This window comes from Saccostrea echinata, unplaced genomic scaffold (genome assembly GCF_033153115.1).
Source record: "Saccostrea echinata isolate AGI-Se365-2 ecotype Australia unplaced genomic scaffold, CSIRO_AGI_Sech_v1 ptg000001l, whole genome shotgun sequence".
In the NCBI taxonomy this organism is placed as follows: domain Eukaryota; kingdom Metazoa; phylum Mollusca; class Bivalvia; order Ostreida; family Ostreidae; genus Saccostrea; species Saccostrea echinata.
Window position 1 is genome coordinate 30718462 of NW_026889750.1, and position 14156 is coordinate 30732617.

Genomic DNA, 14156 nt, shown 5'->3' on the forward strand with positions numbered 1-14156 from the left:
AATAAACAGAAAATTCCATGTTTTGTAGTTGGTTCTGGAATTAATTTCATTTGTGAGACAGGATTTTTTTTTTGGATATTTTACTCGTGCTTCACACTCGAGAAAATATCAAAAAATCCTGTCCCACTCGTGAAATAAATTCCATATCCAACTATAAAACATTGAATATCCTCTATATAATTGATGTGTAATTGAAAGAGTCCCGCCCTAACACCGAAATCCCCAAACTAGGGGTTATGAATTTCAAAATTTTGGAAGAGGCGCCCTTGCTTACCATAACTATGCACTTAGTTTACACTTAGTTTGTTTGCTTCATATCCAGGAGCGGAGAGGAAGAGTTTCAAAGAATTAATACCTTTCCCTATAAAATCAATAGAGCTCTGTCCTAAACCCGAAACTGTGATCCCGGGGCCATGAATTTCACAATTTTGGAACAGGTACCCTTGCTTATGATAATCATGCACGTAGTTTATCTGCTACGTATTCAGGAGCAAAGAAGATTTTCAAAGAATTAATGTATTTTCAATATATAATAAATAGAGTCCGCCCTAACACCAAAACTCCGACTTGAAATTTACAATTTTGGCATAGGCACCCTTGCTTATTATAACCAGTATTTTCATTTAGTTAAGCTGCTAAGTGCCCAGAAGCAGAGAGGATTTTTAAAAGAATTAATGTCTTTTCCGTATATATTTAATGGAGCCCCGCCCTCACACAAGAATCTTTGAACCAAGTGCCATGAAATTAACAATTTTGAATGAGACACCCTATCATAACCATGCATATAGTTGTCTGCTTAATATGCAGGGGGGGGGGGGAGGTTTTTAAAAATAATTAATGCATTTTATGTGTATGGTCGATAGAAATTATCAATAGAGCCCCATCCTAACTCCAGAGCCCCTATCCCTTGGGTTCATTAATTTTAATGGGTTTAGCCCACCCCCGGGGGGTGGTGGTGGCAGGGACCATGTAATTTACATTTGTTGTTCCCCTTTACCCATAGATCCTACATGTATATGCCAAAATTGGTTGAATTGGTTCAGCGGTTCCAGAAAAGAAGCTGAAGATGTTCCAGTGTTTACACAGGACGGACGATGCACGACGACGGACGAAAACAGACAGCAATAGGTCACCTGAGTGGCTCAGATGACCTAAAAACAATTATTGGAACAGGTTGTCAAATTATTTGCTAAATATCGGCCCTCATCATCACCACCAAAAAGGAAACAGCTAAATAAGAGAGAATACAATCTGTCATAAGGACAATCCAGACAGGAACATTTCAACCTCCTCTCTTTCCTTATAGGTCATTCTGTCCATTTTATATGTTTATATTTGCATCATTAAAAATGGACTTTTAATAAATGGCTGGATATTTATTCAAAAAAGTTTATGGCATAGACACTACATTTTTTTTATTCAAAATTATTTCAAAAGTTATACTAATTTGAAAATGTGACTTTTAAAATCTATTCTCAGTTCATGGTCTTGGGACCTGCATGGTAGACAAATCTTTATGTATATTCCATATTGACTTTAAACAATTTACTTCATACGGTGGCCATGCTGACCTAAGATTAATTATCTGATAGCAAGATAAATATTACGGAAGTCCATTATTGCCAATCTGTATATATAAAGAAAAAACTATATATAAAAATCAAACCTCTGTATATAAAGGATATGCGAAATATAAAAAGAAAACCTCGAAATATATAAAGGAAATGCGAAATATAAAAGCAAAACCTCGAAATATATAAAGGATATGCGAAATATAAAAGCAAAACCTCGAAATATATAAAGGATATGCGAAATATAAAAGTAAAACATCGATATATATATAAAAGGAAATGCGATATATATAAAGAGAAAATTTTCCACTGCGTGACCTGTATCGCTCAGCAGTTCATCATGATATACAGTTTAACTCCTGGCAGGGGAAAACCTGTATTGCGTTCACAGAATCAGCAGAATTGTTATTTAATAGTGTTTATTTATTTACAAGAGTAAATATATGTATGATTGATTGATTGACTGATTGTTGTTTAACGTCCCGTTCGAGAATTTTTCACTTATATAGAGACGTCACCATATACCGGTGAAGGGCTTCAAATTTAGACCTTTACTCGGCACTCATGGCAATTGAGCTGTGAGGGTTCTTTATCGGGCCAACGCATACTATGACACGGAGCCTTTTTTAAGGTCTCATCCGAAGGACCTTCACTTTCACTCCAAAGTACTGAGCGCTTGGCGAAGGAACAGTTGCTACCTATTTTTTATCGACTTAGGTCAGTCGCAGCCGTGATTCTATCACAGACCTTCCGATCACAATGTATGTATGTATGAATGAACTATATAATTGTGACATTACTGAATATAATATACTTAATTGAGTAGATGAGCATTTGATTTTTATATTGATAAAATTGGTAAAATGTAGGTCTTTTTGTGTGTATATATTAGTTATATTTTTTACTTCATTTTGCCGACCTTTCTTGTTTACTGTTTTACAAAAAAAACTTACCGTATTACCTTTGGCTCCACAACTGAGAAATTTTGAAAATAATTTTCAACAGGGTTTTTCTTATGCCCATAATCAAATTAATTCAGATAAATTATTAACGTAAAATACGCCCATGGATAAACCGGGAATTGGAATGGGAGAGAGTTGTAGGTACACGGTGTTTTTCCCACTTACATTTGAAAGTAAGGGAGGATAGGATTTTGAGAGATGGAGGCGAAAGTTTTCTGGTGTGAAAAAAATATGTTAGGGAAATAATAAAAAAGAAATACGAGTTGGTGCACACTTACATATAGTGCGGATTATTGATCCACGTTGTAAATATAAATAAATACGAGGGTTTATCAAAAAAGTTCGTGGACTGATGCGATTAAATTAATACATGTACTATGTTAGTCTGTGCTTACAAAATTAATAAGGAACATAAATCAACAAAAGTTTAAGAAATGTTGAAAATTTCAGCTTGATACGTCGATAATTTACCAAATTATTCAGAATAAAAAAGACATTATATGATCACCCGGCGCTGTCGCCGTTTAGTTTCATAACGCCCGACAACGTAATTGTTTCTCAATGTCCGCTCCCTTTACCTCATACACTTATCTTGATGAGACTCCTTGGAGTATAGTAAAGACTTAAACCCATCTTGTTTTATGACTACAATGTCATGAACAGCTGTTTTCAATGCATATAATATTGTAAATGGATCTATACATAGCGAAAGCTCCTCACTTGATCATGCCAGAATACTTAGCTTGGAGTTCATTTTCTACCACACATGAACAACGTCACTTTTCGACGTGACTGACTTTTGTCCCTCTGACTACAAATCGACATTAACTGTGCATCTTTCATCTCTCTTAATCTTTTTCGGTATCTAAAACGAGTAATCGGAAGGCATTTTATTTTTCTGTAGCCCGTTTAAACATTCCCTAGGTCTATACCAGTTTTTCCAGGTGAAAAACTTTATAGAATGTTGGAAAAAGAAACTCCTCCCCCTTTTCGACGTCATTTTCAAGCCCTTTATTGTTTGGACACTCCATATAAAATTTACGATAAAATTTCATATAACTTACAGAATGGGTTAAAAATTGAAAATTTTACGGAACAAGTGTGTTGTACCACATGCCTGAATTAACAGGGTTTTTTGATGACAAATGCTCATATCAAAAGAGTTTTTCTCAACTACGCTCAGGTAGAAAAAACGTCATACATGTATTTGAGGTTGTGCCGCCTGGACATACCATTGCTTACAAAAACATCAACAATTTATTTAAAAATAAAACTTATGATTTATGGTTTATTCTATAGATAGAAAAAGATGTTGCTTACTAAATGTGTTAAAATTCATTAATGTACCTAAAGCGGTTTTAATTTTATGGCGCTAGTCCTCGAACTATTTGATAACCCCTCGTATATAAATAAAATAATGGCGTTTTTATTTAGCGACAAGACGTCGAAAGAACCCTTACGCATTTCGTTATGTTATTGATTTGAAATTCACTAAGTATCATGTGCAAAACAAAGTAAAATATTGACTACCGTATAAAACAAAATATGACACACATGACCTTTAGTACTGATATAATATTTTAATGAAATTTTTTTAGTGATATTGTTAATACAAATAAAGCAAAAACTGTCTTTGATTTTCCTCCCTACACAATTGACATGTATAAGAAGAACAGGAGCTGTTGGCTTTAATATTAATCATCATATGAAGACAGACTGAATACATCCTGAATCAGTATACTAAATACTATCCTGAAACTAAACCAAATCATACAGTTTGGGCGAGCTCGCGGAGCAGCTTATCAGATTTTGGCGAATCACTGATGTGATGAAGGTTATTAAAGTCACGCGATGGAAATTTTTCTTTTTATATATTTTCGCATTTCTTTTTATATATATTGAGGTTTTGATTTTATATTTCGCATTTCCTTTATATATTTCGAGTTTGTCTTTTTATATTTCGCATTTCCGTTACATATTTCGAGATTGTCTTTTATATATCACATATCCTTTATATACAGAGGTTTGCTTTTATATATAGCTTTTTCTTTATATAAACAGGTTGGCACTAATGGGCTTCCGTACAAAATTCCTTATTTACTCAATGTTTATTTGCACAATATACATTATGTGTTAAATTCTATTTTTGGAGTGTTCGGAGAAGGTCGTGACTTCCTGATGAATAAGTAGCTACGAAAGCCTATTCGGATCAATTTATGGAGAAAAAAATTAAAAGGCGTTATTACGCCTTAATTTCGAATAGGCGTACACTTGAGGGGGATCTTTGTCTAACTTTTCGTTAAAACTTTTTTGAAATGCAAGAATTTACCAGAGTTTACGGTAACCATACTGCAACAAAATGTCCAGGAACCAAGCACCCAATAAATGAATTTTTATATAAAATTATAGCAAGAGTATTCTAAAAAAAAATGGAGTGGGGAAGAGGGCCCCCCACTCGCACTCGTACTACCGGCCTATTTGAAAATGCGCTATATCCAAAAATGGAAAGGAGTTAAATTAATAAATATATGAAAGATTGAATCAAAGCCATTTTTATTTATGCAATATTTCAAAATATTTTATATATTCTGCGCATCTAGCAGACAACTGTTTGCAAGCCTATTAAGAGAATTCAAGTCGACACTCTACTTGTAAAAATCCAGGATATAGGCAGATGCAGCTTTGTGCTTTGCTGGCCAGGTATTAAAAATTTGTGTCAAATTTGAAAATATTTCCTCTCCTCTTGGAAAAAAGCAGGCAAGCTATTTGCATGGGTATAATGAGCAATTAGCCTTCAACCAAATTTGTGAAATCCATGACTATATAATTCTCGAGAGTGACGTTAAACAAAAAACAAACAAACAAACAAACAAAAAACCATTGGTAGAGGTGTCTGGCATCAGAGGACTAAGTTGATTTAACATTAAAAATATATTACGCATTTAAAAGTCATTTTTCCTGGAAATCTTATTACAATCTGTTTAAATTATTTTTTGAGAAATTAGTCCTATACTTAGTATTTAATTGTGAAATTCATGTCCCGAGGGTAAGATTTCAGCCCCGGGCTGAAAGGCCTAAAACGCCTTTTAGAAAGGCGTAATAACTCATTTTAGTAAAGCATAATAAAGCCTTTTTGAAAGGCGTACTAAGGCCTTTTTGAAAGGCGAAATAACGCCTTTTAGAAAGGAGTAATAACATCTCTTGAAAAGGCGTAATGACGCCTTTTTGCGTTATTACGCATTTCAAAAGGCGTTATAGCGCATTTTTTCGCGTTATTACGCTTTTTTGAAAGGTCTTATACCGCCTTTTAAACTTTTTTCTCTATAGATTGATCCTAATAGGCTTTCGTAGGTAGCTACTGTCTATATGCCAAACTTTTGGCACTAGAGAGTGATAGTTTCTGGACTTTGAACAGTCATGACCGGAGTCACACTGAAAGGAAGAGTTCTTCCTCCATTGGCCTACTTTTATAGCATTAGTTGCACTCAACTTAAATATCTTAAGCTGGTGACATCTCTATATATGAGTAGAAAAAATCTCTCTGATCGCTAAAAATCAGCACCTAAATCTGACACTAACAAATTCGACTCTTTTATTTAATAAATACATTAAGTTCACAATGCCTATCAAATAGAATTTTAAAATTCCACACGTTTGTTAAAGGTGATACTCAAAAATATTAATAAATGAATGATAATAGTAATAATTATGATGATGATGATAACGATAATAAAAACAACAACAGCAAAATCTCATTTAGTAGTTTGAGCGGAAAGAATCCAACTCGGCTAATGCCACTTCTATGTTTTGGATATTTTTCTATACCTAGAAGGATTTATTTCCTGTTCAAAATTAAAAATTGATATAGAGCAAAAGCTTAGATAAAAGAAAACTGGGTATCATTTACAAACTATGATTGCAGTGTGACCTTGTTTATGAAAGTAAATATACAATGTTTATAATTTAAAACTTGCGGACAAAAGCAAATTTAAAAAAAAACATTATAATTGAAATAACCAGATACAGCTGTGTAGATTTAGTACTTTTGATTTGTCAAATAATTAATCATTTATCTAATTTTGCCGTTCAGATTTTAATTAAATAATTCCCTATATTTGCAAGTAAAATAAATGTTTTACGTACTTTCTCAAGAAAATTAAGATATATTGTGATTCTAGTCCGTCCGTCTGTCACACTATATATTTTCTTCCTCAAATTCCTATTTTAATTACATGTAGTTGCAAATTAATCTTTTGCAATAGTGTAGGTGATTTCCAATAAAATTTCAGACATTTCATTTTCCCTATGAGCCAAATTACGTCAAAAACGACGTTTTTCTACAAATTTTCCTCCCCAAACTTCACTTACATTTCATACAACAGCCAACTTAACTTGGAATTTGATAGATGTGTCCTTTACATGTGCAAGAAGGTTTCACCTTTTCACCCTTTGCGCCAGTTGGACTCAAAAGACACCATTTCTTGACGAAACCTGATACTTAGAATCACTAGCCAAATAAAATTTTGCAATATGATTGGTAATGTAGATGTACGATAAAGTTTGAGATTTTTCATTTTAACCCTGGGGGTCAATTGGGAGCATAAAAGGTTTTCTCATTACACACTTTTCTTCCTTAAACAACTCTTATATTTTAAGCCGTGGCCAATTCGTCTTTTGGAATAAATGGTGTCTTGTAGATGTGCAAGAAGGCTTGGGAATTTTCATTTTTTCCTATTGGGTCAATTAAGGGTTAAAAAAACGACTTTCCCCCTACAAATACCATTTTACCCGGAAATTCTTTTTTAGGTTTTACACAGAAGCCAGTTCATAGTAAGGAATATGATTGGCGATGCCCTTTAGGTGTGCAATTAGATTTTAGAATTTACATTTTATAAAGTAGCCAAATTATACTGGGAATATGATTGGTGATGTCCCGTGGATGTGCATTAAGGTTTGGGACTTTTCTTTATTATCCTTTGGGCCATGGGAGGGGGGATTGTTATAGTGAGAAAGTGAAAACATTTTCCCAGAAATCCTATTACATTTTCATTCGGCTTCGCCTCGGTCAACAACGGTTTTCACGGGATAATAATTTCCTATGCTACTCCTATAAATGTAATATTTTTATATTTTTCTTCATCATTGCTATACTGTGTAAATTGATTTATTCAAAAATGTAGTTTACAAAATGAAATTATAAATAAAGCCACAACTGAAACTACATAAAAAATAGATAAAGAAACTGGTAAATAACGAAAATACAGATGTACATGTAAAAAGGTAATATACGCGACTGCTTTAATTGGGAGTAGCTTTTTAAAAATATTTCTGACAGTCTTTAGCATAAGGTAAAGAGAATTAATAAATACATGTATTATATAAAAACGACTTATTTATTAAGCAGCCATTAGGAGACTTAAGCGTACAGACTCCAATCAATTAATATGCATACAGTTTACCAAAGCGTGCCGTGCAGAAGCGTGCTGTACCTGTACTGATTAAAAAAAAAAAAATAGACGAACTGTTCACAAAACGAAACGTACCGTTCACAAAACTAACCGTATCGTTTACAAAACGAAACGAACCGTACCTAATAAGTGGTCTAGTAGCACGTTTTAGGCTCTCTCTCTCTCTATATATATATTTATATATATATTCCGTGTATAGGGATTACTGATGTTACTCATGAAAGAGATATAAAAACAGATTACCTTTGATAAACATAATATGATAAATACAGACAGGATAAACTATCTGCAAGGACTTTTATACCATAGGGCACTGTAGAACTGTCAAGAGTTACGTTGCAGGTGTTGTATTTCATCATTTATCATTATAATATTGAAAGTTAAACCTTTCAGGTTTATAAATTATTTGAAATTAAATTGAGTGTTTGCAGGTACATCACGCCTCGTAATTTTTGTGTCATTATTTAAGAAATTATAAAGAATTGATTCTCATAAGGTCTTTTAATTGATTCTTAATCGAGTTTAATGTGTACCTTTAAGAGAAGAATACTCTTCAGAAAAAACATTTTCCTTAAGCATGTTTTAGGAGCTATCCTAGAATGTGGTCCCATATTCTTTAAGCTTTGATACACGTCACATGAATACCTGTATGAAAATGAAAGGTGAAGGTAATGTCAAAATGATAGTGTAGGATGGGGTACATAAGGCAGCTAGCTCATTTTACTCTCCATATTTCATTTGATCCAGATTTACACAAATCCTTCAAACTTAAGCGCCATCATGATTCGTCACCTCTTATTTACGGTGTGTTTTGTTGGAATTCTTGCTGATCATCCTGGATGGAATTTGTTGTTTGGAACCGACGTTTTGAATGAAACTCACAAAGAGCCATTAACGTTCGATAACCCTGTTCCTAAATGGATCAAAGGGTCTTTGGTAAGTAAAAATGTGCTCAAAATGGATATTGTCCTCATAAAATGAAAATAGATAGTTATCACTTGTGTTGTTTCATTTTGGGTTTTTACTGTTTTCCTAGGTAAGAAATGGACCTGCGCGATATGGAATGGGAAAACATTCGTTTCTTAACGTTTTTGATGGGTATGCAAAGTTGTATTCATGGCAATTCCCAGGAAATGGGTCCGCGTATTTTTCTGCTAAGTTTGTTCAAAGCAAGTCTTATAAAGAATCACTTAAGATAAATGACGTCGCACCCTACCAGACATTCGATAACCTTGTCCCGCCCAGAACGATTATGGAACAGGAGCTGTCAGTGGCTCATGGCATGGACAATATGAACGTTAATATATACAACTTTTCAGGAGACTGTGTTATTCTAACTGATGCTTGGAAGTTATATGTAGTCAACTGCTATACGCTAGAAACGATACGAGAATGCAATCCAAAGATACCAGGAGTAAAGACTAGTTTCCCGTATGTTAGTATTTTGTCTGTGGCGCATCCGGTCCAAGAATACGGCACAAATCACCATTTAACCTTTCTTCAGAGTAACAGTATTTTACCCGAAGTAGCTAGTAAATTTACCCTTGTCCGAACAAAGTCTGCAGATATTCGGGAAAAAATTGCGGAGTGGGAAGTCACAAAAATGCCATATTTACACTCTTTTTCAACCACCCAGAGATACGCTATTATCTTAGCTTGTCCTTTTTACATAGAAATTGAGAAAATACTGACAGGTCATCTCCCGGTAGATAGCATGTTTTTTCACAAAGATGAGCCTACAAGTACATACATAGTTAACATTAAAACAGGAAAGGTTACAACGATAATAACAGAAAATGTCTTTACCATGCATCATATAAATGCATATGAATTGGACGAAGACACCATTGTTATGGATGTTGCATCTTATTCAGATGCTGCTGTTGCGGCAATCTTTGAAATGGATACTATCATGAACGAGACACGACGCAATGCCTATCCATATAAACCTTCTTTGAAAAGATTTAGAATAGACTTGAAAGCAGAAAAGATGACGACAATTTCTTTTGATGTAAACCCAAAAGTCCCGCACGTGAACATGTTGGATATGCCCACCATTAATGAACATTACAGATCAAAACACTACTGCTATATCTACGGTCCAGTTTTTAAAAGCGACTTTAAAACATGGGGCAAGTTTTCTATTGTCAAAAAGGACCTTTGCAACACTACAGGCGACTTGTCTTGGTCTCTTCCCGGCCATTATCCAATGGAAGGTTGGTTTGTTCCGGATCCAAACGGATCAGCAGAGGATGATGGGGTCCTCATGCTTCCAGTTCTAGATGGAAATCTGGGCAAAAGTTATCTTTTAATTCTGGATCCTAAAACAATGAAACCTATTACCAAATCCTACACGCCTTTTATTACTCCTTTTCACTTTCATGGACGATTTATCGAAAATTTGGTTTAGTATGCTTCTGATTTTTGTGTTTTACTTGTTTTGATTTCTTTCCTTTTGAAGGATTTTGAAAGAGTAGAAATGTTTTAATTCTTTTGATTTTGTATGGATATGTTAAACACAAATATACACTCCATTGTGAAATTTATTGAAAATTCTGCAGAGGTAGTATTTCAGAATGAATTATTAATGTCATATAAAAATATTTATTGTGTCATAGTTTCTTTGGATTTACACTTCATTTTGAACATGATTTGCTTGAAATGTGAAAATAAAAAAATGTTTGTGTACTGTAAATTTCCTCATTGTTTGCCAAAGTCCTCTCTGTAGAAATCAATTTAAGGTACTTGTTTGTTTCCGTCGATGAAATTTAATAGTAAACGTACATTTCATACTTCTTTGCTCCAGAAATCTTTCATTTGTGCTAAAACACCTAATTTTCTTCAGCTTAGTGTTTCAAACAAAAATTCTAAAACAGGTTTGAGGGCTTAGCAGACAAATATCTGTCATTTAAATCAGCATAGTTTTCCATGATCTTTTTTGTTTTGTTTTGTTTTGTTTTTTATTTTTGTTTGTTTGTTTGTTTGTTTGTTTGTTTTTTTAAATTTAATTTCCTATACTACCAAATAAATCAAATTTTAAACCAAATTTCATCAAACTATTTTAATTATTACATTTCAATGGCAAATTCTTCATGTCTTGGATACGCAGCTCTGAAGTAACAGAAATGGGGAAAGATTTGTCCAACATTTTGACAAAAGAAAACAGAGAGAAACGGAATAGTAAAGAGGAAGATAGTTGACTAAAGTTAATAGTGATAGACACAGGTTATTTTCTACAGAATATTTCATCATGTAGTCTTAAGCTCATGTAAAAGGGGATGTTAAAGCCCCTTTCGTTCCACCTGTTGGATAATAATTTGTTATATTTATTCATCATGTTAGCACTATTTATATGTATAGCACATGTACATTAACCTTTTTCAGCGCCCCTTTTAGTTGAAATTTATTGTGCAGTATAACAGTGAATGAACAGAATGGCAGAATAAGAAGGTTATTGATTTGATTGAACTTATTTTATTGTAATAAATTTGTATAATGGGATTGCGCACAAGGATATTGGTCAGGATGCTTAATAAGTTACCTTGATTTCGATCTAATTTTCTTACATGTACATAAACAGTTTTGAGTGACATAAAACTAAATAACGGCAATGATTTGAGCAGTTTTAATTTTATAACTTCTTCAACATGAAAAAAAACTTAAATATATTTGAAATGAAAATAGATTTTATTGAACACCACAAACAACTCGCAAATGCTAAGATTGAAAAAGACTTTTTTTTCTAAATATTGCCATAATTTTGTATCAACGCATATATTTTATGTGTGTATGGTATTTTTTTGTATTTAAAGAGCAGATAACTATTTTCACATTGAATAAGGCGTGCCAAATCTAAAAAAAAAAGAAGAGAAACATAGTTTTGTCTTTGATAAGCTAGGTCTATCATTCTGAGAAATGAATTCCTCTTATGATGCTTAATATCTATGGCTTGGTTAAATGAGGCGTAAAGGGGCCAAAATATAGAAAAACACAATGAAAAAAAAAACATGTTTTAAACTGTTATTTTCCATGAAAAATGACGTAGCCCAATTGAAAATATGAGTTTCCCCATATCAAACATATGAAATGTATTCAGATTGCCTACAGTCTCTCAAAAAAAGGTAATTAGTAAGTAATTGATCTCTTCTTTGAAACAAAATACATGTAAGATTTAAGACGGTTATCCAGATTACTTTTCATAACATGTTAATTTGAATGCAATGAAATTGTTTCATTGTCTACACAATTCAATTATATTCGTAACAAGAGGCCCAGGGGCCATATCGCTCACCTGAGCACTCTGGCTAGGAAAAAGCAGAAATCAGTTCAGTCTTGAAAAGTTTTGATATAAAAGTGGTTCGAGTGGGGGAGGGGGTTAATTTGAACTTGAATCTATACTTCAAAGGGATGCTTTTGAATTAATATGACAAATAATGGCTATGCTTTTCTTGGGAAGACAATTTTTATTGATATATCATTTGTATTCCTTTGTATAACTATGATCCCCTGTTATGGCCCCTCTATTCTCCTGGGGGGTCATGATTTGAACAAAATTTGAATCTACATTACCTGAGGATGCTTGCATTTAAATATTACTAATTATTGCTTTGCTGTTCTTCAGAAGAAGATTTTAAAAGGCTTGCTTTTTTCTATGTATTCCTATGTAAAACTTTGATCACCCATTGTGGCCCCACCCTACCCCTGGGAGGTCATGATTTAAACTTGAATCTACACTACCTGAGGATGTACCCATAAAAAAAAACAATCATGGCTTTGCTGTTCTTGAGAAAAAGATTTTCACAAATTATTCCTATGTATTTTATGTAAAACTTTGATCACCCATTGTGGCTCCACCTTACCCCCGCGGGTCATGATTGGAACAAACTTGAACCTGCACTACTTGAGGATGCTTCCATGTAAATATGACCAATCAGGGCTTTGCTGTTCTTGAGAAGAAGATTTTCAAAGAGTTTTCCTATATATTCCTATGTAAAACTTTGTTTGCCCATTGTGACCCCACCCTACCCCCGGGGTCATGATTTGAACAAACTTGAATCTACACTACCTGAGGATGCTTCCATATAAATATGACCAATCATGGCTTTGCTGTTCTTGAGAAGACGATTTTTAAAGAGTTTTCCTATATATTCCTATGTAAAACTTTGATCGCCCATTGTGGCCCCACCCTACCCCCGGGGGTCATGATTTGAACAAACTTGAATCTACACTACCTGTGGATGCTTCCATATAAATATGACCAATCATGGCTTTGCTGTTCTTGAGAAGAAGATTTTTAAAGAATTTTCCTATATATTCCTATGTAAAACTTTGTTCGCTCATTGTGGCCCCACCCTACCCCCGGGGGTCATGATTTGAACAAATTTGAATCTACACTACTTGAGGATGCTTCCGTATAAATATGACCAATCATGGCTTTGCTGTTCTTGAGAAGAAGATTTTTAAAGAATTTTCCTATATATTCCTATGTAAAACTTTGATCGCCCATTGTGGCCCCACCCTACCCCCGCGGGTCATGATTTGAACAAACTTGAATCTACACTACCTGTGGATGCTTCCATATAAATATGACCAATCATGGCTTTGCTGTTCTTGAGAAGAAGATTTTTAAAGAATTTTCCTATATATTCCTATGTAAAACTTTGTTCGCTCATTGTGGCCCCACCCTACCCCCGGGGGTCATGATTTGAACAAATTTGAATCTACACTACCTGAGGATGCTTCCATATAAATATGACCAATCATGGCTTTGCTGTTCTTGAGAAGAAGATTTTTAAAGAATTTTCCTATATATTCCTATGTAAAACTTTGATCGCCCATTGTGGCCCCACCCTACCCCCGGGGGTCATGATTTGAACAAACTTGAATCTACACTACCTGAGGATGCTTCCATATAAGTTTCATATTTTCAAGCACAGTGGTTCTTGAGAAGAAGATTTTTAAATGATGTCATTAATTTTTCATGAATTCATGATTATCTCCCCTTGGAAGAAGGCGTGGCCCTTCATTTGAACAAACTTGAATCCCCTTCACCTAAGGATACTCTGTGCCAAGTTTGGTTGAAATTGGCCCAGTAGTTCTGGAGAAGAAGATGAAATTGTGAAAAGTTTACAACGACAACAACGCCGACGACGACG

At 34.0% G+C, this 14156-nt stretch overlaps 1 protein-coding gene across 1 annotated transcript; it reads left to right on the forward strand.

The window, feature by feature from the left end:
• The first annotated feature begins 8781 nt into the window (after nt 1-8781).
• LOC133196734 (beta,beta-carotene 15,15'-dioxygenase-like) lies at nt 8782-10426 on the forward strand. The gene is made up of 2 exons (XM_061332598.1): nt 8782-8937; nt 9038-10426. The coding sequence occupies exons 1-2, from the start codon at nt 8782-8784 to the stop codon at nt 10409-10411; spliced, it is 1530 nt and encodes a 509-aa protein (XP_061188582.1). The 3' UTR covers nt 10412-10426.
• Nucleotides 10427-14156: the final 3730 nt, after the last annotated feature.